This window comes from Thalassophryne amazonica, chromosome 5 (genome assembly GCF_902500255.1).
Source record: "Thalassophryne amazonica chromosome 5, fThaAma1.1, whole genome shotgun sequence".
Classification (NCBI taxonomy): domain Eukaryota; kingdom Metazoa; phylum Chordata; class Actinopteri; order Batrachoidiformes; family Batrachoididae; genus Thalassophryne; species Thalassophryne amazonica.
In genome coordinates, this window is record NC_047107.1 from 132280824 (window position 1) to 132307345 (window position 26522).

At 44.0% G+C, this 26522-nt stretch overlaps 1 protein-coding gene across 1 annotated transcript in view; it reads right to left on the minus strand.

The window, feature by feature from the left end:
- The window catches only part of LOC117511380 (transcription termination factor 1-like), a 59451-nt gene that overhangs the window by 11729 nt on the left and 21200 nt on the right, over positions 1-26522 (minus strand). Inside the window, exon 9 of the mRNA XM_034171431.1 lies at positions 11525-11590. Within this exon, the coding sequence (XP_034027322.1) occupies positions 11525-11590 (66 nt within the window). The remainder of the gene's footprint in view (positions 1-11524; positions 11591-26522) is intronic.

Below are 26522 nucleotides of genomic sequence, written 5' to 3' on the forward strand. Positions count from 1 at the left end.
AAGCTGCACCTGCTGTTCATCAAGTCACTAATATAACTTTTAGTTCTCAGGACAATGATTTGAGTTTAAATTAGATTTTTCCTTCCAGTGCTGACCTTAGTGTTTCTGGGAAACTCACAACTTCAGTGTTGTGAAAAACAACACACAAACGAGTTTCACATCAATATCCAACTTCTACAAGTGTTAAATGTTTCTCAGATTTTAATTCACATTGTTTCACATCCATGTAATAAAATAAAACCATAAAATGTTGATTTAGCAGGCTAATATATCACGTTTCCACGGAGACAGATTGAAGAAAATTCATCCCAAAGGCAGAGTTTGATTTGTGTCAAATAACTTGAATAATGTCAACCAGTGGTGGGTACAGTTTCGCTATTCATCGAAGATAATGTTTTCATTACCGAATTTTCAGTGAGCTTTTCAGATAACTTTGAAAACCATCATCGGACTAATAATCTTCCGATAAGTTTTGGTCCGATAATTTTTAGACCGCAAATGTATTTTTGCAGACGTGGTAAACAAAGCTGAATAGTTACATTTATGAAATCTAAAATCAGTTGAATTAAATATTTTGTAGTAGATGCACAGTTCTATCCTCCATAAACAGAGGAGAGCTGGTTCTAGAAGAAACCACTCTATCCTCTGCAGGGAAAGGAGAACTGATCACAGAAAAGAAAAAAGCTCATTTCTTTTGACCCCATACCGATACAATGGCAATATGACCCAAGTCATCCAGAGGCATACAGTTTTAACTTATGGTTAAAATTTTAACCAAACTAATTTCAGACAAGTTATTTAAATTAACGTCACGTCTGAAGTTTTATAAAGTGAAAATATCAGATATATGTTTTAAAGTAATGTGCTAATTTTGAAGGTTTTAGTGTGTCCAGGTGCATTATGGGTAATCTCAGCACATTCACGACAGAAGAAATGCATTTGAGACGCTCTCATCAGGCTCCACATGGACAACAGCATTAACGTCTTTGTATATTGTGCCTAAAACTCTCGTGAATATATTCTCTGGGTTTATAGATGTTTTATGTAAAAATGCCAGAAGCAGCTCGGGTTGCTCCTCCATTATTTTCACCTTTGATGCAACCAGAAGCGATCGTGGTGTTAAAACTCAAAATCAGCTCGTTAGTAGTTGCAAGTGTACCGGAGACAATACTGGAAGTTATCAGTTATCTGTAGCTTCCGATAAATTTTTGGGTGGTTTATCGGTTTAGCGTTATAAAAGATAACTTTTCAGTTGGCTGATTATCTGTTACAGAAGCAAATTTTTTGGTTAGCTGTGCCCACCACTGATGTCAACTGACAACAAACTCCGTCAAAAACACGATATAATATGAAAGATTTACCGGGAGTGTTAATGTTTCCGTATGAATGATGATTAATAAAAGTCAGGTCGGCGTTTTGGTGGAACCAGCTTTATTTGAATTTATTCATGATGAACATTAAACCGTCTCCCTGCAGAAGAACGTTTCATTCATTTCCTTTTGACATTTCAACACGACACGGCGTTTATGCTAAAATCTGTAACGCCGTCTCTCATTGGCTGCTGTGTGGATGAGCAGCGGTATGTTACATTATCCTTCAGTCTGAGATTAGGACGTGAAATCATGAGACTTAATGTCCATTGTGACGTCTCATGAGAGACATTTACAAACGATTTTACAAACATTGTGAAGACAGACAAAATCATCTTATTTTGAGTTTATTGGTGGTTTACAAACAACACGGTGCATTACCGCCACCTGCTGTTTGGCTGTGGAACATTAATGGATTCTGACGTATGTCACCAAAATAACCCGGAAACACTCGATACACAAGTAAAAACCCTGGTTTCCGGGAGTTTCTGGAAAATTTTCATCACTGATTTTTTTTAGCTTCATGGCAAAGGCTGTGAATACTTATGGACATGTGATTTCTTAGTTTTTTGTTTGGTTTTTAATATATATAAATTTGCAAAATGAATTTCACCCGTTTTGGAATAAGGCTGTAACATAAGAAAATGTGGAAAAGGTGCAGTGCTATGAAAACTCTGTGGATGCTGCGAACTGTAAGGGACAAACACACACACAAGGGTACATGGCCGCCTAAAAGAGTTATTCTGTGTGATTGGACCTGATTTTGAGGTCGCTGGTTCTCGATCAGGTGAATAGGTCCCAACCTGCAGCAGACCAGCCTGGCACAGTGCAGGTCTTCAGTGATCCAGGTTCTCTTTCTTATGGGTGGAGATATATCATGTTTCAGTAGACTGAAGTTTTTTTTTTTTAGGGGAAGATGTATTGTCCAAACAGACAAAAATTACATTTTTTATCCAAAGATCCCTTCGGGTGGAAATTACAGCCCTTTTTAGAGTAGGGGTTAAAGAGGCCAAAACAGTGACATAGTCAGAATGTGGATTTTGACCTTTGAATATCTTTGTGTGAAATGGTAAATGGACTGCATTTATATAGCGCTTTTCCATCTGCATCAGACACTCAAAGCACTTTATGCCTCACATTCACCCCGGTGTCAGGGTGCTGCCATACAAGGTGCTCACTACACATCGGGAGCAATAGGGGATTAAAGGCCTTGCCCAAGGGCCCTTAGTGATTTTCCAGTCAGGTGGGGATTTGAACCCAGGATCTTCTGTTCTGAAGTCCAACACCTTAACCACTAGACCATCACCTCCCCCAGTAAGCCCTCAGTAAGCCTCATTGATTGTATGGTATATGAATGTATGGATGGAGTTCTCCCATTTAGTGCTATATTTTTCAAGGCTAACTGGGGGCGCCGCCTATAGGTGGCACTTCAAGTCTCTACTTTTGGCATTTTGGGCTACATGTGGGACCCTCCCAGGGCCTTCACCCTGAATAAGCCTTGCTCATTTATGCATATGTGGATAGACTAGGACAAGTTCTTTCCAAATTTGCATAAATGGCGGTGGCTTAGTTAGGGCACTTTTGCATAGGCGGCGCGCTTTATGTTAAGAACGCGATATTTGGTGATTTTAATTTGGCCATATCTCGGTGTACACCCTATGAATTTCAGTGAAACTTGTTTTATTATTTTCCTCTATATCTCTGCTATTCAGGATAAAGATATCAGGAAGGCGTTTTGCCTCATTTATGATATGATTAAGTTCTTTTATAATTTCTGTATCTTTTTGTTTATGCTGGTAAACTAATAATTTTCTACTTTGAGAACACACATTAGCCAATGGCCCAGACTGTCCCTCCTTTAAGTTTCTATCTTATTCTGAAATTTTTAAATAAAATGCTGCACCAGCTGATTTGTTAGTACCATGACAAAGAATTATTTTATCACCCACTGATTAGACCAAACGTTTCCATCTGCCTCAATAGTGTTTGCTGTAGTAATATGCAGTTTTTACATTCTTACAAAATAAAAATATAGATTCTTTTAACACTATCTCTCAAACCCCTAGCATTCAACAACACAGTTAAAAATTGAAATAAAAAAAGACATACGAGGTCTGTCAATAAAGTAACGGTCCTTTTTATTTTTTCAAAAACTATATGGATTTCATTCATATGTTTTTACGTCAGACAAGCTGAACCCTCGTGCGCATGCATGAGTTTTCCACGCCTGTCGGTGACGTCATTCGCCTGTGAGCACGCCTTGTGGAAGGAGTGGTCCCGCCCCCTCGTCGGATTTTCATTGTCTGGAAATGGCGGAATGAAAAGGACTTTTTTTCCATCAGAATTTTTCAGAAGCTGTTAGAGACTGGCACCTGGAAACCATTCGAAAAATTTATCTGGCTTTCTGTGAAAATTTTACGGGCTTCACAGAGAATAAGGACTGTTACTACACCACTCCTTCCCAAGGCGTGCTCACAGGCGAATGATGTCACCGACAGGCGTGGAAAAACTCATGCATGCGCACGAGGGTTCAAGCTTGTCTGACGTAAAAACATATGAATGAAATCCATATAGTTTTTGAAAAAATAAAAAAGGACCGTTACTTTATTGACAGACCTCGTAAAATAAAAAGAAACAAGTAAACAATTAACTGTACATCAAGCACTCAGGTAAAGTAGTAGTTTCTGTGTATTGTGTTAGTTCGCAGCCGCACCCGACGTGTTTGAATTCCTGCGCAAAAGTAGTTCCCATTTAATTGTGATATTCCTGAGATAATAAGTATATCTCATCTAAATCAACTCTAACATTTACCAGTAATAAAATTATAAAGATAACTGAAGTTTTAAGAGTGATCGTAATAAATATTTAAGAAACTTAAAGTTTATGAGCAACTTCACCTGTTATTCCTCAAACACATTGCAAACAGTGACACGATGGAGTTTGATGTGGAAGAGTTCAGAAAGATACGACTGGAATGTTTTGATGACTACAGTTGGAGATGAAAAACTTGGGTGTTAACTTGGTGTTAAAGTCAGAACAAGAAGCTGCACTGAAAGAGAACAATCTGGGACAAAGAGACACATTCTGTGTGTTGTCAGTCCAACGAGAGCGGCACCCTGAGCAGGATGGACAACTGTACAGTGGGGCCAAAAAGTATTCAGTCAGCCCCTGATTGTGCAAGTTCTCCTACTTAGAAAGATGAGAGAGGTCTGTAATTTTCATCATAGGTTCACTTCAACTATGAGAGACAAAATGAGAAAAAAAATCCAGGAAATCACACTGTAGGATTTTTAAAGAATTTATTTGTAAATTATGGTGGAAAATAAGTATTTGGTCAATAACAAAAGTTCAACTCAATACTTTGTAACATAATCTTTGTTGGCAATGACAGAGGTCAAAGGTTTCCTGTAAGTCTTCATCAGGTTTGCACACACTGTAGCTGGTATTTTGGTCCATTCCTCCATGCAGATCTCCTCTAGAGCAGTGATGTTTTGGGGCTGTCGCTGGGCAACACAGACTTTCAATTCCCTCAACAAATTTTGAATGAATGAATGAAAATGAATGAATGAATGAATGAATGAATGAAAACTGTTTATTTCGAACATTTGATACAACAACAATTACAAGATAGATCAGTAAAGACAACAACAAAAAAGTTCCTACTGTGTACCCAACATGTCCGAGAAGGGGTAGGGTGAAGCATCAGCTTATTTATCCCTACCCCTTCTTCCCCACAACCAGTAATACCCTTTGCCACATATACACATAGATTCCTACACACCTAAACCGATATCAATATATATATATATATATACATATATATACACATACACATACATATATACATACACACATCAACATACATACACATATATACACATATACATATATACACATATATATACACAAACATAAATATACACCTACACATACCTACTTACATACAAAATACTATATATTTACAAGCCGAAGCAAAAAACAAAAACACCCTAACCCTCATTACCCTTCCTCCTCCCTATACCCAGAAAAAACCATATTTTTGTACCGCTGTTTGAACTGGTTCATGCTTGGACATTGCTTGAGCCCCACTCCCAATCTGTTCCACATCCTCACCCCACAGACAGAAATACAGAAACCTTTTAATGTTGTTCGTGCCCACTGATGCTTTAAATTAAATTTCCCCCTCAGACTGTAATCCCCTGATCTGTTAAAAAACATATTTTTAATATTGCTGGAAGTAAATTGTTTATTGCTTTATACACAATTTGTACTGTTTGAAAATGAACCAAGTCTGTGAATTTTAAGAATTTGGATTGTAAAAATAGTGGATTTGTATGATCTCTATAGCCAGTATTATGAATAATTCTTATAGCTCTTTTCTGCATTACTGATAGTGATTGTGTTGTACCTTTATAAGTATTACCCCATACCTCTGCACAGTACTGTAAATATGGTAAAACCAGTGAGCAGTAAAGAATGCGGAGTGAGTTGTGGTCCAGAATATGTTTCGCTTTGTTTAGAACTGAAATGCTTCTTGACAGTTTACTTTGTATATGTTTTATATGAGTCTTCCAGTTTATCTTATCTATTATCACCCCCAGAAACTTATTTTCATGTACCCTTTCAATATCTACCCCCTCGACTTGTAACTGAACCTGTATGTCTGTATTACAATAGCCAAATAACATGTATTTTGTTTTACTAAGTTTAATGATAATTTGTTTCTGTCAAACCATATTTTCAATTTTCCCATTTCTATACTGATCCTCCTCAGTAACTCCTGCAAATCCCCCCCTGAACAAAAAATGCTTGTGTCATCTGCAAATAATACTAATTTTAATATTTGGAAACATTGACAATATCATTTATATAAATTAGAAACAGTTTTGGACCCAATACTGACCCCTGTGGGACGCCACAAGCATTGTCCAAGCATGATGATGTATATTCCCCCAACTTCACAAACTGTTTTCTGTTACTTAAGTAGCTTCTCACCCAGTGCAACACCAACCCCCTAATCCCATACTGTTCAAGTTTATTGATTAATATGTCATGATTGATTGTATCAAAAGCCTTTTTAAGGTCTATAAATATTCCAACTGAATGTAATTTGTGGTCTATGGCGTTTGTAATCTCCTCAACTGATTCTATTAATGCAAGTGATGTTGAACTATGTGCTCTGAATCCATATTGACTATCAGTAAGTAATTTATGTTTATTTATGAATTTGTTTAATCTATTATTGAATAACTTTTCTAATAACTTGGAAAATTGTGGAAGCAAAGAAACAGGTCTATAATTTGTGAAGTGGTGTCTATCCCCAGTCTTATACAGCGGCACAACCTTAGCTATTTTCATTTGATTGGGAAATTTACCGGTTTGAAATGATAAGTTACAGATGTATGTTAATGGTTCTTCAATCCATTCAATGACCTGTTTTACCACCACCATATCAATTTCATTTAAATCGGTAGATGTTTTATATTTACAATTATTCACAATGTCTATAATTTCATTTCCATCCACTGCTGTGAGGAACATTGAACAGGGATTTCTTTCTATGAGATTATTATCCCAATCCTCAGGTTGGGAATTGGGAATTTTTTCTGCCAAGCTTGGTCCAATATTTACAAAAAAATTATTAAAACCGTTGACTACCTCATCCTTATTTTCCTTCTTGACATTATTATCAATGAAATACTGAGGGTAACTCTGTTTTTTATTACCATTTTTGATAATGCTATTTAATATATCCCATAGTCCTTTAATATTGTTTTTGTTATTATATAATATGTTACTATAATATTCCTTCCTACATACCCGTATAATATTAGTTAATCTATTTTTGTATTTCTTATATCTATTTTCTGCCTCTTTAGTCTTTAGTTTTATGAATTCTCTATACAGTGTATTTTTCTTATTACATGCATTTCGTAACCCTTTCGTCATCCATGGTCGAGCTTGGATTTTTTGTTTTCTGTAGTCTTGTTTAATTGGACAATTTTTATCATATAATGATGTAAATATTTGTAAAAAAGTTTCATATGCACTATCAACATCACTTTCACTGTATACCTTTTCCCAGTTTTGCTCCTGTAAATCCTTCTTTAGTGTGTTCATGTTTTCCTCTGTCCGCACTCGCCTGTATTTTATTTTCTCCTCTGGCTGATTCCGCCGATGGTTTCTATTATAAACGATGAAAACTGGTAGATGATCACTAATGTCATTGATTAATAATCCACTCACAGTGTTATTCTCAATATCATTGCTGAATATATTATCAATTAAGGTAGCACTATGGGATGTAATTCTGCTTGGCCTGGTGATTTTTGGATATAAACTCATACTGTACATTATACTGATAAATTCATCTGTTATTTTATGCTTATTTGGATTGAGCAGATCAATATTTAAGTCACCACAAATGAACACAGTTTTTTGATTAGTTTTTGAGAACATTTTTCCCATACAGTCAGTGAATGTTTCAATACTAGATCCTGGTGCTCTATATATACAGCTGACTAATACATTTTTGCTTTTTTCTTCACATATTTCAATAGTTATACATTCTAATAAGTTATCAATCACAGTTGTCATATTGTCTACTATTTTATAATCCATGTTCTTATCCACATACACAGCCACTCCTCCTCCACTCTTATTTTTTCTGTTTACACAATTAAATTCATATCCATCCAGTTCAAAATCCATTCCTTTATCTTCATTGATCCATGTTTCTGATATAGCAATTATGTTAAATATTTTTTTAAACTGACTTAAATATTCTTTAATGTTGTTAAAGTTTGCATATAGACTTCTGCTGTTGAAATGGATTATTGATAATTTGTTATCCGTTTAATGATCCGATTAAACTGTTCATCTGTATAATAGCAACAACTGTCATTGATATTTGAGAAGAAATTATTGTCCGGGTCTATATCGTGCTCCAAGTCCAGTACATTGTGGTCTGTGTATTTAAATGTTCTCAGTTCTACTTTTCCATGATCAGCAATCCTTTGAGTTATATCCTTCTTGTCTCCAGATGTAGATGAATAGGTAGTAGATGAATAGGTTCCTCTGGTCTGTGTCATGGTGTTGTGATGTGTTTGTGTCCTCATACCTTATTGGTCATATTTGTCCAGATCCTCGCTTTAAGAAACACTATTGTTCATATTTGTCCAGCTCCTCGATGTTCCTTATTGCCATGACTTTTGCTTGTTCTGGTGATCCGTTCAGTTTGATGAATATTTTACAGTTTGAAGTCCATGTGTGCTGGATTTTTCCCTGTTTCTTCAAGAAGCGTGCTTTCCTGGCGATGTCGGCATTCTGTTTGGTGAGATGTTCATTGATGAATACGTTTGTCCCTTTCAGTTTTCTTCCTTGTTTTAACAGTGCTGTTTTGTGTTTTCTGTTGATGAATCTCATGATGACGGTTCGTTTATCACCGTCATTTCTCCGGGGCAGAGGGTGGCACGCTTCAATGTTATTTAAATCCATTTCTATACCTTTAGATAGGAGGAAATCAGCAACCTGTTTTTCCACAGAGCTGACCTCCTGTTCACTGGGCTCCCCTCCGCTCTCATCTGTTACCGCCCGTGCGTAGGACCGTGGTTTGATATGAAGACCTGTGATGATGACGTCGTTAATTCTGGTGTACTGCTCCAATTCAGCCACTCTATTTTCCAGCTGCACCAGATGCCGGTCTTTCTCGGCGTTCTGGAGCCGTAATGCCTTCACCTCCTCCACCAGATCCATGATTGATTTCTGTTGCTGCTTCACAACAGAAATCTCCTCTGATAGAAAGTCCAGAGATTTTTTAATATCGTCACCTTCCTCCGCTGTCAGAACCTTCTTAGGCCCCATGGTCGGCTTATGAGCAGCTTGTCGATCGCCGATGTTAACAGCCTGCGTTGTTTGTCACCGGGATGGATCTGCAGTGCGCTGGTGCCGCGCGGCCTCGGTGTTTCCGCGCTGATGGATCCGCGGTGGCTGCACGAGGCCTCGGGGAAGCGGCACTCGTGACGCGCGGCTTTAATGACGCAGCGCACGGCCTCAGTGAATTCACCACGTTGGGCCTCGGACGTTGTTGCTGTCCAGTCGCGGGGCTAAGTTGCCGGTTGAGGTGGTATTCCCACTGTCCGGGTTGGCAAACACCGGCGTGGCAGATGGCAACTACAAACACCACCTCTGAAAACTCAGGTACAAACTTTTTGCAGCTCGCTCTGACGACACGCAGCTCTGACTGACTGACAAAAGACAAAAAAAAAAAAAAAAAAAAAAAAAAAAAAGAATAAGATGAGGTCTGGGAACATGCTGTGGCGCCTCATTTCTCTGCATCCATCACTTGACTGAACTGTCTTGGGACCTGCATGACAACTACTGGGGCAGACAACTAGCCCATCCCCACCTCAAAAGTAATGATCAGTCTCCATTTTCTATGGGGTTGAGGTCTGGAGACTGGCTCGGCCACTCCAGGACCTTGAAATGCTTTTTATGGAGCCACTCCTTCGTTGCCTGAGCGTTGGGATCACTGTCATGCTGGAAGACCCAGCCACATTGCATCTTCAGTGCTCTCACTGATGGAAGGAGGTTTCGTCTTAAAATCTCACGATACATGGCCCCGTTCATTCTTCCCTTAACATGGATCAGTCGTCCTGTCCCCTTTGCAGAAAAACAGACCCAAAGCATGATGTTTCCACCTCCATACTTCACAGTAGATATGGTGTTCTTGGAATGCAACTCAGCATTCTTCTTCCTCCAAACACGAGTTGAGTTTTTACCAAAATGCTCTATGTTGGTTTCATCTGACCACATGATATTCTCCCAATCCTCTTCTGGATCATCCATATGCTCTCTGGCAAACTTCAGACAGGCCTGGACACGTACTGTCTTAAGCAGGGGGACACGCCTGGCACTGCAGGATTTGAGTCCCTCTCTGCGTAGTGTGTAGCCTTTGTTACTTTGGTCCCAGCTCTCTGCAGGTCATTCATCAGGTCCCTCCGTGTAGTTCTAGGATTTTTGTTCACCGTTCTCATAATCATTTTGACCCCACGGGATGACTTCTTGCGTGGAATGTTATTTCCTGGATTTTTTTTCTCATTTTGTCTCTCATAGTTGAAGTGTACCTATGATGAAAATTACAGACCTCTCTCATCTTTCTAAGTAGGAGAACTTGCATAATCAGGGACTGACTAAATACTTTTTGGCCTGACTGTAGTTATCCCAGCTAATTTGATTTGCTGTTATGCTCTAGTCTTCTTCTGTATTTTTTTTCCCGCGGAAGTTACAGTGCCACACACAGGCCTGGCACATGTACTACAATGTTAAACAGAGCTTCAAGGCACAGAATTTTTTGTAATCACATTATCGGAGTTACTCGACTAATCGTTTCAGTCCTAGTTTGAATGTTGAAGGTTTTCCATCATTCCACTCTTACTGTATTTCTACTACTATGTAGCAACGGCAACTGAGGCACCAAATCCGTGAGTTTTTCCAAAACAAATGGGCTGGAACAGCAGGCCAGCGTAGATCCAAACAAAAGCACCGCCGGTCTCCAGACCGAGGTGGGACATGCACATGTCCAGAATTCGCGACTGCTTCAAGAGCTGACAGGTCATCGGTGAAGAAAAAGTCTTCACACAAAATGATACAATCCAGAGACAACGGCAAAAAACCCAGAGACCAGGACACACAACAGGCAAACCAACGAGGAAATCAGGGCAGTTCACTTCATCATAGCATCTGAACGCTTGATCAGAGCTGATCAGGAATCTTCAAACTGATTCCTCGACTCCTGACCAGGATGATGACTGCGGCGACTTCAGGTCAGTTCCTGTAACTCACCACCAAAACCACCAGGTCTGTCTGTTGTCGTGTTTACAAGAGGAGCAGCAGGACTACGAGACTCTGGACTGCAGTATTACTAAAGTCGACACACCGCTGGACAATTTAACCCATAGCTGCTCGTGCACGCTCCTCTGCTAGCATCAGCTCAGCGCCAAACACTGAGGTCCTCTCACACCATGAAGGGGACGTTCAACAGGAGACATGTTAGCTAACAGGAAGTGACACATTCAACAACATGCTGTCAAAAGTGTCTGGTTAGCACTAGCATTCCACAGACTCAAATTGCAAGCATCAGCGTTTGACCTCACCCGATCTGCTGGACAACCTGGTTCCAGTCGATGTCTGCAACGTCGTCTACGTTCATGCTGTACAACCTGGAACACAAACATTTCCTTTTAGAGTCTTTAAATGGCTGTAATAACTTCAAATTAAAAGCCAAGCACCTGTTTAGTGTCCGAACAGATCCTGCAAAATTCCTCCTGCCAGGCAGAGCTTTTCTGAAAACCGGAGAGAAAGCTTAAGTGGGGCGGGACGACACAGCTCCACGTAGCAGTGCTGAACTCAGCCGACCAATAACTAACTACAGGGAGGCGTGCAGCCGAGACCCAGTGTCACCTCAGCTGGATGAGTCAAACCCGGACTGTGGCTTAATAACAGGTAAAACTCTATGACTGGGGTCCAGCCTGAATAAACACACTGTGTCAAATCCAACCTCTCGCCCGCATCGTGACACCTGGCTAACGGATCTAGTAGGGGATTGCCTGCTGGGGATCTTGTGTGCCCCATGGCCACTATGGCAGCCACAAAGGTCCAACAGGAACTCTGAACAGGACTCCAGTGAAACAAGAAGTCCTCAATGGTGGACCAGGCAGAGGAGGTGACAGCTCCTCACCAAACCAAGGTGGACGAAGGCCGCAGCGGGTCCTCGGGCCCCGATTGTCAGGGATTTCACAGCCATCCGACCAGGATAAGGATTGGAGGAGAATCTATTTGTAGTGAAAATGCAAGCTGGTCCAAGCTGGCGAGTCTGAGCGGGTAGCATTGCGCGTGACCCGTGGAGGCTCTGACGCAACACTCAACTCCAGTTCTCAGGCCGAGCACCAGAATAAATTAAAAAGATGGGAAGAATTATTTTTCTGATGCGCTGTGGCATCATAATTAAACACTAAAGTTCACCAAATGACAACGCAAAATATTTTGACCATTTTTTATGTTGCCAAGTTTGGAGTTGTGAAAAATACTTTATTTAATCTATCGATAAAGCAAGACACGTCTGCGTGTGTGTGTGTGTGGCTCACATGTCTCTGCCTGTCAGATCGACCTCAGCTTTTGGATATGTCTTGTGCATGTCACGATGATGTGCATCCTTTATTATGAAAATTTTGGGGATTCATTTTCAAAACCTTTATTCTGACAGTGTAACGTGTACTTCCAAGATGGTGTCTTCAGTGGCGTCTCTGTCCTGCAAAACCTCCATTTGTATACAGATTTACGTCAAAATTTGTTTCCATGTTCCCTTCATTTTGTCATATAAAACCACCAAACTTAATATATGTAGATATTTACAGTTTTATTTGACACGAAACACACTCCTCTCAAAATGTGCTCTCTTTCTTCTGTGGTGTTTAAGGGCAGCCGGCATCTTTATTGCTGCACTGCTGCCCCCTGCTGCATCAGTCCGTGATGGCAGCACTAAATCCTCTCCATGAGTCTGGCGTCTTTCAAGTATTTAAATAGCCAACACTTCCCTCTACCACTTGACTTTATGACTAAAATACTTCCTACAGAAACTTCTTTCGGGCCTTACAATGGATTTCCTTCTGTTTTTACTCTTTAATACGATGTCTGTTAGAAAAGTATCCGACCTTTTTATTTTTTTTAAAAACCATATGGATTTGAATCACGTGTGATTGCATCAGCCAAGCCTGAACCTTCGTGTGCATGCGTGAGTTTTGTCACACCTGTCGGTTGCGTCATTCGCCTGTGAGCAGGCTTTGTGTGAGCAGTGGTCCACCCCTCTCGTCGGATTTTATTGCGAATGACATGTGCCGAACGATTGGAGCTTTGCTGCATCAATTTTTTTCCAGAAACTGTGAGAGACCTCTAGGTGGACACCATTCGGAAAATAATATGCTTTCAGGGACGATTTTATGGGATTAAACAGATTAAGGAGTGTTACTGCCTCTTTAAGGACGGCCCACAACTGCTGAGAGCGCGGCGCGCTCCGAGCGCCGATGGACATGCTCAGACCCCGCTGAAACAACCAGATCATTTCCAATGTGATGGCTTTGTTGATCCGGGACGTCGTCTGACTTTCACAAAAAGGCAGAACTCGGTGGACATCAGCACTTTTTTGGCAACATTCTACTGTTACAGGAGTTTTTTCATGGAAAGAAAAGCGATGGAACGGCACCACGGAGCCGCTCATTACGGGGGACAAAACCACCTTGGTGTTGGTCTCACAGGACGGCTTTCAGGTGGATTTTAGCGGATTCCGGTTGCTTTCAGAGTCGTGTGATTATCCGATTGTGATTGTGCATGAGCTGGACATGCCCCAACATGTCCTGGAAGGCTTCATCACAGTGCTGCTTTGCTCCATGCAGCTCCACCGCGATGCGTGAAACTCCTCCGCACGTCTGTCTCAATGTGCCGAAAAAATGCTGATGTCCACATCTTTTCACAATTCCTGTGCTAGTCAGACGACATACCGGATCAAGACAGCGTCCAGTTTAGAAATGAACAGCACATTCCACTGTTACAGGAGTTTTTTTCATGGAAAGAGGAGCACTCTTCTTTCCATGAAAAAAACCTCCTGTAACAGTGGAATGTGCCGAAAAAGTGCTTATGTCCACGACTTCTGCCTTTTTGTGAAAGTCAGACGAGGTCCCGGATCAACAAAGCCTTCACGTTGGAAATTATCTGGTTGTTTCAGCGGGGTCTGAGCATGTCGATCGGCGCTGGGAGCACGCTGCGCTCTCAGCAGTTGTGGGCCGTCCTTAAAGAGGCAGTAACACCCCTTAATCTGTTTAATCCCCATAAAATCGTCCCTGAAAGCCACATTAATTTTCCGAACAGTGTCCACCTGGAGGTCTGTCACAGTTTCTGGAAAAAAAACTGATGCAGCAAAGCTCCAAATCTTTCAGACATTTATTCGCAATAAAAATCCAATGAGAGGGGTGGACCAGTGCTCACTCAAAGCCTGCTCACAGGCGAATGACGCAACCGACGGGCGTGAAAAAACTCACGCATGCGCACGAAGGTTCAAGCTTGTCTGATGTAATCACATGTGATTCAAATCCATATGGCTTTTTAAAAAAATAAAAAGGTCGGATACCTTTCTAACAGACCTCATACATTAAAAATTTATGATATACTTTGGAAAATAAATATTGTTACGCTAATACTGTAAAGGTATATTCACTGGTTATGAAAACCTGGGTGCCTGTCTGTCTGCGTCCAGTCCTGTTACGCCACAGTTTTCAAATTCACAGGGAACATATACAGGGTGTGTGTACCTCAAATCATCAAGGCGAGACACAACATAAAACAATGTCTCAGTTTTGTCTGATTCCAGCTTCTCTGCGTCCGTTCTGCTGGAGGCGGAGTCAATTCAATTTCAATTTATTTTCATTTATATAGCACCAAGTCACAACACAGTTGCCTCAAGGTGCTCACACAAGTAAGGTCTAACCGTACCAACCCCAAAGCAACAGTGGTAAGGAGAAACTCCCTCTGAGGAAGAAACCTCAAGCAGACCAGACTCAAAGGGGTGACCCTTGTTGGGAAAGTGTAAGTACACGGACCCACAACAGGGGGCGCAAATGAACGGACAATGGAATAGGTCAAATAACAACAATTTAACTGTTGCGAACGTGCACAACAAAACACAACAGATTACACAATAGATCAGAGGTCAAATTACAAGGTGTCGGTGTGGGCAGGCTCGAAGATAGGAGACGCCTGTCCAAAGCAGAAACCGGAACCACATGATTTCCTCCGCCACCAGACCCCGGGAATACTGGAGCCGCCAAGTCCCGAACTCCCAGGTGGCCACTGCCTCCGCGTGTCGGACCTGGTACTGCTGGCGAGGAACAAAAACACAATTAAACGTGGGTGCGTCTGCACCCAGCAATCTGCACGGCAGGGAAGCTACCTCCACCTCTCGTTGGAGAAAAAGTCTGTTATCACTCACAAAAATCACAAAAAGGGCTTTCTATCAAGCAGTCAGGCTGAGGATATTACCTTTCAGGTAGAACGATATCTCGGCAAAGAGGTGGAGATGACGTCTTGCTGATATACCGATGCAGATCAGATGAGTGGTGACAGCTGTCACAGGTGATGAGTGTCAGCTGTCACCCCGGCTGCTCCTGTGAGGCGGCAGCGCCCTCTGGTGCCTGGAGCCCGCACTCCAGGCAGGGTGCCCTCTGGTGGTGGTGGGCCAGCAGTACCTCCTCTCAGCGGCCCACACAACAGGACCCCCGCCCTCAACGGGCGCCTCCTGGCGCCCGACCAGGCTTGTCCGGGTGGCGGCGGTAGAAATCGGCCAGGAGGGCCGGGTCCAGAATGAAGCTCCTCTTCACCCAGGAGCGTTCTTCAGCTCCGTACCCCTCCCAGTCCACCAAATACTGGAAGCCCCGGCCCATCCTACGGACATCCAAAAGCCGGCGCACAGTCCAAGCCGGCTCGCCATCGATGATCCGGGCAGGAGGCGGTGCCGGACCCGGAGTACAGAGGGGTGAGGTGTGATGTGGTTTGATTCGGGACACATGAAATACAGGATGGATCCGCAGTGAGGCCGGCAGCTGAAGCCTCACTGCGGCTGGACTGATGACCTTCTGGATTTTGAAGGGACCGATGTAACGGTCCTGTAACTTGGGGGAGTCCACTTTGAGGGGGATGTCCTTTGTCGACAACCACACCTCCTGCCCTGGCCGATACGCAGGGGCCGGGGTCCGCCGACGGTCTGCATGGGCCTTTGACCTCATCCGGGCCCTCAGCAAGGCAGAACGGGCGGCACGCCACACCCGACGGCACTTCCGTAGGTGGGCCTGGACCGAGGGCACACCGACCTCTCCCTCAACCACTGGAAACAAAGGCGGTTGGTACCCCAGACATACCTCGAAAGGGGAGAGGCCGGTGGCTGACGACACCTGGCTGTTATGGGCATACTCGATCCAGGCCAGATGGGTACTCCAGGCCGCCGGGTGCGCGGCTGTCACGCAACGCAGGGCCTGCTCCATCTCCTGATTGGCCCGTTCTGTTTGCCCGTTGGTCTGGGGATGGTACCCGGATGAGAGACTCACCGTGGCCCCCAGTTCCCGGCAGAAGCTCCTCCAGACGTGCGAGGAGAACTGGGGACCGCGATCTGAGACAATGTCTGTTGGGATCCCATGCAGCCGGACGATGTGGTGAACCAGGAGGTCCGCTGTCTCCTGGGCCGTCGGGAGCTTCGGGAGGGCCACGAAGTGGGCCGCCTTGGAGAATCGGTCCACTATCGTGAAGATGGTGGTGTTGCCCTGGTACGGCGGGAGACCCGTGACAAAATCCAGGCCGATGTGGGACCAGGAGCGATGGGGCACGGGCAGCGGCTGGAGCAGACCCGAAGCCCTACGATAGTCAGCCTTGCCCCTGGCGCAGGTGGTGCAGGCCTGGATATAATCCCGGATGTCGGCCTCTAGGGACGCCCACCAGAAGCGCTGCCGGACAACTGCCACGGTTCTTCGCACCCCTGGATGACAGGAGAGCTTAGAGCCGTGACAGAAGTCCAGGACTGCAGCCCTAGCTTCTGGTGGGACGTAAAGTCTGTTCTTCGGCCCAGTTCCGGGATCCGGGCTTCGTGCCAGGGCCTCCCGGACGGTTCTCTCTACGTCCCAGGTGAGGGTGGCCACGATAGTGGACTCCGGGATGATGGGTTCCGGTGGATCCGACAACTCCGTTTTGACTTCATCTTCATGTACCCGGGACAAGGCATCCGATCTCTGGTTCTTGGTCCCGGGACGGTAGGTGATCCGGAAGTCAAAACGGCCGAAGAACAGTGACCAGCGGGCTTGCCTGGGATTCAGCCGCTTGGCGGTCCTGATATACTCCAGGTTCCGGTGGTCAATGAAAACCGTGAATGGCACGGACGTTCCCTCCAACAGATGTCTCCACTCTTCAAGAGCCTCTTTCACCGCAAGGAGTTCTCGATTGCCGACGTCATAGTTCCGTTCGGCCGGGGTCAACCTGCGGGAAAAATAGGCACAAGGGTGAAGGACCTTATCGGTCTTCCCGCTCTGGGAAAGCACAGCTCCTATCCCTGAGTCCGAGGCGTCCACTTCAACCACTAACTGGCGACTAGGATTGGGCTGCACCAGAACGGGTGCAGACGAGAAGCGCTGTTTCAACTCCTTGAACGCGGCATCGCAACGATCCGACCAGGTGAAGGGAACTTTTGGTGAGGTCAGGGCTGTCAGGGGGCTAACTACCTGACTGTAGTCCTTAATGAACCTCCTGTAGAAATTAGCAAAGCCGAGGAACTGTTGCAGCTTCCTACGGCTAGTGTGTTGGGGCCAGTCTCTCACCGCCGCAACCTTGGCCGGATCAGGAGCGACGGAGTTGGGGGAGATGATAAACCCCAGGAAGGACAAAGAGGTGCGGTGGAACTCACACTTCTCGCCCTTCACAAACAGCCGGTTCTCCAACAACCGCTGCAGGACCTGACGTACATGCCGGACATGAGTCTCAGGATCCGGAGAAAAGATGAGTATATTGTCTAGATATACGAAGACGAATCGGTGCAGGAAATCCCGCAAGACATCATTAACTAATGCTTGGAACGTCGCGGGGGCGTTTGTGAGGCCGAACGGCATGACCAGGTACTCAAAGTGACCTAATGGGGTGTTGAATGCCGTCTTCCATTCGTCTCCCTTCCGGATCTGAACCAGGTGATACGCATTTCTAAGATCCAGTTTAGTAAAGATTTTGGCTCCATGCAGGGGGGTGAACACGGAATCTAATAATGGCAACGGGTATTGGTTGCGAACCGTAATCTCATTCAGCCCCCTGTAATCAATACATGGACGAAGTCCGCCATCTTTCTTGCCCACAAAAAAGAAACCTGCCCCCATCGGGGAGGTGGAGTTCCGGATCAGCCCGGCAGCTAATGAGTCCCGGATGTAGGTCTCCATTGATTCACGCTCAGGTCGTGAGAGGTTGTACAGCCTGCTGGATGGGAACTCAGCGCCTGGAACCAAATCAATGGCACAATCGTACGGACGGTGCGGGGGAAGGGTGAGTGCCAGATCCTTGCTGAAGACGTCAGCAAGACCGTGGTACTCAACTGGCACTGCCGTCAGATTGGGAGGGACTTTGACCTCCTCCTTAGCCTGGGAACCGGGAGGAACCGAGGATCCTAAACACACCCGATGGCAGGTTTCGCTCCACTGAACCACCACCCCAGACGGCCAATCGATCCGGGGATTGTGCTTTAACATCCATGGGATGCCCAAAATCACGCGGGAGGTGGCAGGAGTCACAAAAAACTCCTCCCGGTGGTTTCCAGACACCACCAGAGTTACTGGTGGTGTCTTGTGTGTGAGTAAAGGGAGGAGGGTGCCATCTAGTGCCCGCACCTGCAATGGCGTAGGAAGCGCCACCAGAGGGAGCCCTACCTCCTTTGCCCATCTGCTGTCTAGCAGATTCCCTTCTGACCCCGTGTCCACCAGTGCTCGGGCTTGAAGGGTTAAATCAGGATTGTGACTGGGAGTCGTGTGGCAATTTGTGTGTGTCTCACTTGAATGTCTTGACCCCCCCTTAGCCCAGTCTCTAAGGGCGAGTGTTGACGTTTTGGCCGTTTGGGGCAGTCTCTCTGTGTGTGCTCTGTTGAGCTGCAGAGAAAACACTCTCCACGGATCAGCCTTCCCATTTGGCCCTGTGCGTCTCCCTAACAACGTCAACAGGGGGAGCTGTTGCCCCACAAAGCGCTGCGGCTGTGGAGCGTGGGGAGGGCGGCCCCTTTTCGAACCCGGAAGGGAGAGGGGCGGCGCGTATCTGGTCACGTCCTTCGCCTCGCTCCCGACGGCGTTCCTCTAACCGATTGTCTAATCGTATAACGAGATCAATAAGCCCGTCTAAATCCCGCGGTTCGTCCTTAGCCACCAGGAGCTCCTTTAGGACCAACGACAGTCCGTTTACAAAGGTGGCGCGGAGGGCAGTGTTATTCCAGCCGGACCTCGCAGCCGCGATGCGGAAGTCGACTGCATAAGCAGCTGCGCTCCGGCGCCCCTGTCTCATTGACAGCAGCACGGCTGAAGCGGTCTCTCCTCTATTTGGGTGATCGAACACTGTTCTGAACTCCCTCACAAACCCATCATATGTCAGAAGGAGCCGTGAATTTTGCTCCCAGAGCGCTGTAGCCCAAGCGCGTGCCTTGCCGCGAAGCAGATTAATTACATAAGCTATCTTGCTAGAATCAGTCGCGTACATGACAGGACGTTGTGCGAAGACGAGCGAACACTGCATAAGGAAGTCCGCGCACGTCTCCACACAACCTCCGTACGGCTCTGGAGGGCTTATGTATGCTTACGGGGAAGGTGGGAGGGGTCGTTGAACGACCAGTGGAACGTCACTGTTACGCACAGGGTCGACAGGAGGGAGAGCCGCAGCAGCGTCCCGAGGGCGCGCCTCCACCTGCGCGGCGAGAGCCTCCACCCTGCGGTTAAGGAGGACGTTCTGCTCGGTCATTAAATCCAAACGAGCCGTGAAAACGGTGAGGATCCGCTGCAACTCACCGATCATTCCTCCTGCGGGCGCCTGTGCACCCTGTTCTTCCATTGGCCGTTCAACAGCCGGTTGACGCCCCTTGGGATCCATGACGTTGGCCGAGATATCCTGTTGGGAAAGTGTAAGTACACGGAACCACAACAGGGGGCGCAAATGAACGGACAATGGAATAGGTCAAATAACAACACTTTACTGTTGCGAACGTGCACAACAAACAACAGATTACACAATAGATCAGAGGTCAAATTACAAGGTGTCGTGTGGGCAGGCTCGAAGATAGGAGACGCCTGTCCAAAGCAGAACCGGAACCACACGATTTCCTCCGCCACCAGACCCCGGGAATACTGGAGCCGCCAAGTCCCGAACTCCCAGGTGACCACTGCCTCCGCGTGTTGGACCTGGTACTGCTGGCGAGGAACAAAAACACAATTAAACGTGGGTGCGTCTGCACCCAGCAATCTGCACGGCAGGGAAGCTACCTCCACCTCTCGTTGGAGAAAAAGTCTGTTATCACTCACAAAAATCACAAAAAGGGCTTTCTATCAAGCAGTCAGGCTGAGGATATTACCTTTCAGGTAGAACGATATCTCGGCAAAGAGGTGGAGATGACGTCTTGCTGATATACCGATGCAGATCAGATGAGTGGTGACAGCTGTCACAGGTGATGAGTGTCAGCTGTCACCCCGGCTGCTCCTGTGAGGCGGCAGCGCCCTCTGGTGCCTGGAGCCCGCACTCCAGGCAGGGTGCCCTCTGGTGGTGGTGGTGGGCCAGCAGTACCTCCTCTTCAGCGGCCCACACAACAACCCTCTGCTTGGGTCATGATACAAACATAAATTACAAAACAAGTCACAAAATGAATATACAGGAAATGCTGCCAGTGCACAGGAAGGTTTCCGGAACAGATACCACACCCATCTCTGGATGGAGCTGCACCTTAAACAGAGAGGGAAAAAAAAAAAAAACAGGATCAAGCATCAGAAAGACAAGAAATACTGTATAATTTGTCAGCATTAAACAACAAGAAAAACAGAGAAATACTAAGGTGATCGACTGGCCACCAGCCCTAAACTTCACTAAAAGACCCAGAATTTAGGTAAAGTTGAGGCCGCGGCACGCTCCGTTTACTAATAAAATGAATTAAAAGAGTAAAAAACAAAAAAAAAAAAAAAACTGTACCAGTATGCTAGTCATATGAAAGGGAAAATAAGTGCGTCTTAAGTCTGGACTTGAAAGTCTCCACAGAATCTGACTGTGTTATTGACGAAGGGAAATCATTCCACAGAACAGGGGCACGATAAGAGAAAGCTCTGTGACCCACAGACTTCTCATTCACCTTAGGGACACAAAGTAGTCCTGCACCCTGAGAACACAGAGCCCGGGCCGGTACGTAAGGTTTAATTAGGTCAGCTAGGTAGGGAGGTGCCACTCCATGAATAATTTTATAGGTTAGTAGCAGAACCTTAAAATCTGATCTCACTGGGACAGGAAGCCAGTGAAGAGACGCCAAAATGGGTGTAATGTTTGTACTTTCTGCTTCATGTCAAAAGTCTGGCTGCAGCATTTTGAACCAGTTGGAGAGCCCTAATGCTGGACTGCAGTAAACCAGAAAATAGAACATTGCAGTAGTCCAATCTAGAAGAGATAAACGCATGGATCAGGGTCTCAGCATCAGCTATAGACAGGATGGGACAAATCTTCACTATATTTCACAGGTGGAAGAAAGCAGTCCTAGTAATATCTCTAATGTGGAGTTCAAAGGACAACGTAGGATCAAAAATTATCCCAAGGTTCCTCACTTTGTCAGTGTGATGTATGACACACAAGCCTAGGCTGAGCGTTAACTGGTCAAATTGATGCCGATGTCTCACTGGACCAAGAACCATCATTTCAGTCTTATCAGAGTTTAAAAGTAGGAAGTTTCTAGACATCCAACTTCTCACTGATGCAAGGCAATCTTCTAAGGATTACCAGCAGTTAGACATGTATAACTGAGTATCATCTGCATAGCAGCGAAAGGTAATCCCAAAGCACTGCAATATGTGCCCAAGGGGTGCTATATAAAGGGAGAAAAGCAGGGGGCCTAAGACAGACCCCTGTGGAACCCCAAATTTCATGTCACTAAGGTTAGAGGTAGTGTTACTGTACAAAACACAGTGAGAGCGACTGGTCAGGTATGACGTCAGCCATGCAAGGGCACTCCCAGTAATCCAAAAATAATTTTCCAGCCTATCAAGTAGAATATGATGATCCACGGTATCAAACGCAGCACTGAGATCTAACAGCAACAGAACCGTAGTGGTGTCTGAATCCACTGGATGACACCCCGAATCCAGAAGAATAAATGGAACTGGTCAACTTTCTATATTCTTACAAACGAGGGACCAAAGAGGACAGAACCTCATCTGCACTGAAGAATACAGCACCACCCATTACATTACGTTAGTTACTACTACGTCATGTTTTACACAAATTAGTGTAAGATTTCACAGATGGGATGGTGCCTACGGTCAAAGTTACTCGTGTTCGTTTACATTTACACTCTGTCTCACTGTGTTAAAATGTCTGATATATTATGTCTAATTTATAACAAATGTCATGAAATATAAACTATGATTTATCATATTTCAATTAAATTGGCTGAATTTGTGACTTACAGTAGATTAAAAACACATTTACAAATTTTTTATTATTTATTTTATTCTGTTTAATGATAAATTTCAAGCCATTTATGAAGATGCAATCAGAATAACTAGATCCAACACCTGTTTTATGTCCTGCAGAGTCGTGGATTTACTTTTGTTTCCATTACCTCTTTCAAATATAAAAACTACATAATCAAAGACACACTTTACTTTCATGGCATCATTTGTCATCTTTCTTACTGCAGCACACTTGAGTAGCTGCTAGCAGCTCTATGTACTGAATTCAGTGCTCATGTGAGGCGGCTTTGCTGCGTCGAGGTGCTTGGCCTTAGGACTCACATTTACAGTACCTAGTCAGTGTGTCCCACGACTCAGTGGCCCTGATTTTTTATATACAATCCCTGGCAAAAATGATGGAATCACCGGCCTCGGAGGATGTTCATTCAGTTGTTTAATTTTGTAGGAAAAAAAGCAGATCACAGACATGACACAAAACTAAAGTTATTTCAAATGGCAACTTTCTGGCTTTAAGAAACACTATAAGAAATCAGGAAAAAAAATTGTGGCAGTCAGTAACGGTTACTTTTTTAGACCAAGCAGAGGGAAAAAATATGGACTCACTCAATTCTGAGGAAAAAATGATGGAATCATGAAAAACAAAAGAACGCTCCAACACATCACTAGTATTTTGTTGCACCACCTCTGGCTTTTCTAACAGCTTGCAGTCTCTGAGGCATGGACTTAATGAGTGACAAACAGTACTCTTCATCAATCTGGCTCCAACTTTCTCTGATTGCTGTTGCCAGATCAGCTTTGCAGGTTGGAGCCTTGTCATGGACCATTTTCTTCAACTTCCACCAAAGATTTTCAATTGGATTAAGATCCGGACTATTTGCAGGCCATGACATTGACCCTATGTGTCTTTTTGCAAGGAATGTTTTCACAGTTTTTGCTCTATGGCAAGATGCATTATCATCTTGAAAAATGATTTCATCATCCCCAAACATCCTTTCAATTGATGGGATAAGAAAAGTGTCCAAAATATCAACGTAAACTTGTGCATTTATTGATGATGTAATGACAGCCATCTCCCCAGTGCCTTTACCTGACATGCAGCCCCATATCATCAATGACTGTGGAAATTTACATGTTCTCTTCAGGCAGTCATCTTTATAAATCTCATTGGAATGGCACCAAACAAAAGTTCCAGCATCATCACCTTGCCCAATGCAGATTTGAGATTCATCACTGAATATGACTTTCATCCAGTCATCCACAGTCCACGATTGCTTTTCCTTAGCCCATTGTAACCTTGTTTTTTTCTGTTTAGGTGTTAATGATGGCTTTCGTTTAGCTTTTCTGTATGTAAATCCCATTTCCTTTAGGCGGTTTCTTACAGTTCGGTCACAGACGTTGACTCCAGTTTCCTCCCATTCGTTCCTCATTTGTTTTGTTGTGCATTTTAGATTTTTGAGACATATTGCTTTAAGTTTTGTCTTGACACTTTGATGTCTTTCTACCAGCATGTTTGCCTTTAACAACCTTCCCATGTTTGTATTTGGCCCAGAGTTTAGACACAGCTGACTGTGAACAACCAACATCTTTTGCAACATTGCGTGATGATTTACCCTCTTTTAAGAGTTTGATAATCCTCTCCTTTGTTTCAATTGACATCTCTCGTGTTGGAGTCATGATTCATGTCAGTCCACTTGGTGCAACAGCTCTCCAAGGTGTGCTCACTCCTTTTTAGATGCAAACTAATGAGCAGATCTGATTTGATGCAGGTGTTAGTTTTGGGGATGAAAATTTACAGGGTGATTCCATAATTTATTCCTCAGAATTGAGTGAGTCCATATTTTTTTCCCTCTGCTTGGTCTAAAAAAGTAACCGTTACTGACTGCCACAATTTTTTTTTTCCTGATTTCTTATAGTGTTTCTTAAAGCCAGAAAGTTGCCATTTGAAATGACTTTAGTTTTGTGTCATGTCTGTGATCTGCTTTTTTCTACAAAATTAAACAACTGAATGAACATCCACCGAGGCCGGTGATTCCATAATTATTGCCAGGGGTTGTATGTGTGTGTGTCAAAGATTTGGAATAAAATGCTCAGTGTTAGAAAAATTATGTTTATACCATCACAACACTTATCGTTTGTTCTGCATCACATGTCTTATGCATGCTTATATCTTTTGCACCATGTAGTACTGCACGTCTCTGCTGGGATTGCAGCCTTGAAGCGAGGAACGTTTTCGTGGGAAGACAGTGAAACAATGAAATTGATGTGTACCAGTCGGTTTCACAGCCTGCCTGGAGACGTGTTGTTTGATGGGAAAAGAAGGGAGTACAGGCTAGCAATCACAGCAAACCCACAGATAAGACATGTATTAAATCTTGTAATGAATCTTTATCCACCAGCTGCACAGGATGTTAGCTTCTATTCAAGGTGACTGACGATGGGGCTCATGTATCAACATTGCATACGGCGATATTTGAGCGTATATGGGGTGTACGCCAAAACGGCTGCGCTACTTGGCATTTATCAATGTGGTCGTTGGCGTACGCTGCGCTGAAAATATACACCAGGTCGAGAGGTGGCGTAAATTATACACCAAAATGAACCAGCGCTGGAATCCACATAAAAATGAAGATGATCAACATGATAAACAGTGCCATTATACAAATCAATGCATATGTTAAATAAATAACACTTTCCTGATTATACTACATAATAATCAATACAAATTGTTGGTCTATCGAGCACGATCCGTGGCCACAGCGCTGACCGCAAAGAAAGCACTGCTCGCCTTTCTCTCCAGACTTCGAGCCTGGAGCCAGAGCAGCGCTGATCTTAACTTCATGTGGTGTGATCGTTTTAGACAATGAAATTGATAATAACTGTAGTTCTGTCATTCCCTTAATTCGCCCGTGCAGCAACCAGGTTCTGTCGTCTCCATTCGGTTGTCACAATAAAATAAATACAGAAATACATTTAAAAATAAAGAAATCTGACAGATTAGGCGTGTCTTATTAATTGAGCGAGCAAATATCCACATGTCAAGAATTATTGACATGTGAAAAGAGAATACAGTGGTCCCTCGCTATAACGCCGTTCACCTGTCGTGGCCTCGCCGTTTGCGGAGTTTTTAGTCCAATTTTGCATGCTTTTTTGTTTTTGTTTTTTTTACACAGTGTTCTGTGTATCTGTTTATAAGAATCTTGTTGCCCAGAAGAGAAAAGAGCGCCAACAACTACTCATAACTGTGTTTGTCACTCGGAAACAAACATCTGCAGCCAGGTGTGAGTGGAAAAAGGCGTCAGGACACAGAGGCGCGATCTGTGACATACTGGTCAGTCACTATTAATAATTTCTTATGTGTCCGACCTCATATGTTGATCGTTAAAATTAATTCATTAGTTCTAAATGCCATCATAATTATTTATAGGAAAACGTTCTATTTTTATTTCTCAAACAAATGTTTGGGCCTGAAAACAGTTTGGTCTTATTTTCCTACTAAGGTTTGAACTTTGAGAGTGTTTATACACGAGAGAAAAGTGAGAAAATGGTAATGTCTGATTGAGAAAGTGTATAAACTGTGTAGTGTGTACTCAGGAGTGTGAAATGCAAAACCACCCGCTTCAAAAACTCCTTCTACCCCACTGCCAACAGACTGCTGAATGCTGCTAAGGACTGAGCAGACCCCCTGGGGTCACTTCACACTGTTACTGCACCTTACTGTTACTTTATCAACTTCAACTCAACTTTTTTCTTATATAGCGCCAAATCACAACAAACAGTTGCCCCAAGGCACCTTATATTGTAAGGGAAGGCCATACAATAATTATGAAAAACCCCAACGGTCAAAACGACCCCCTATGAGCAAGCACTTGGCAACAGTGGGAAGGAA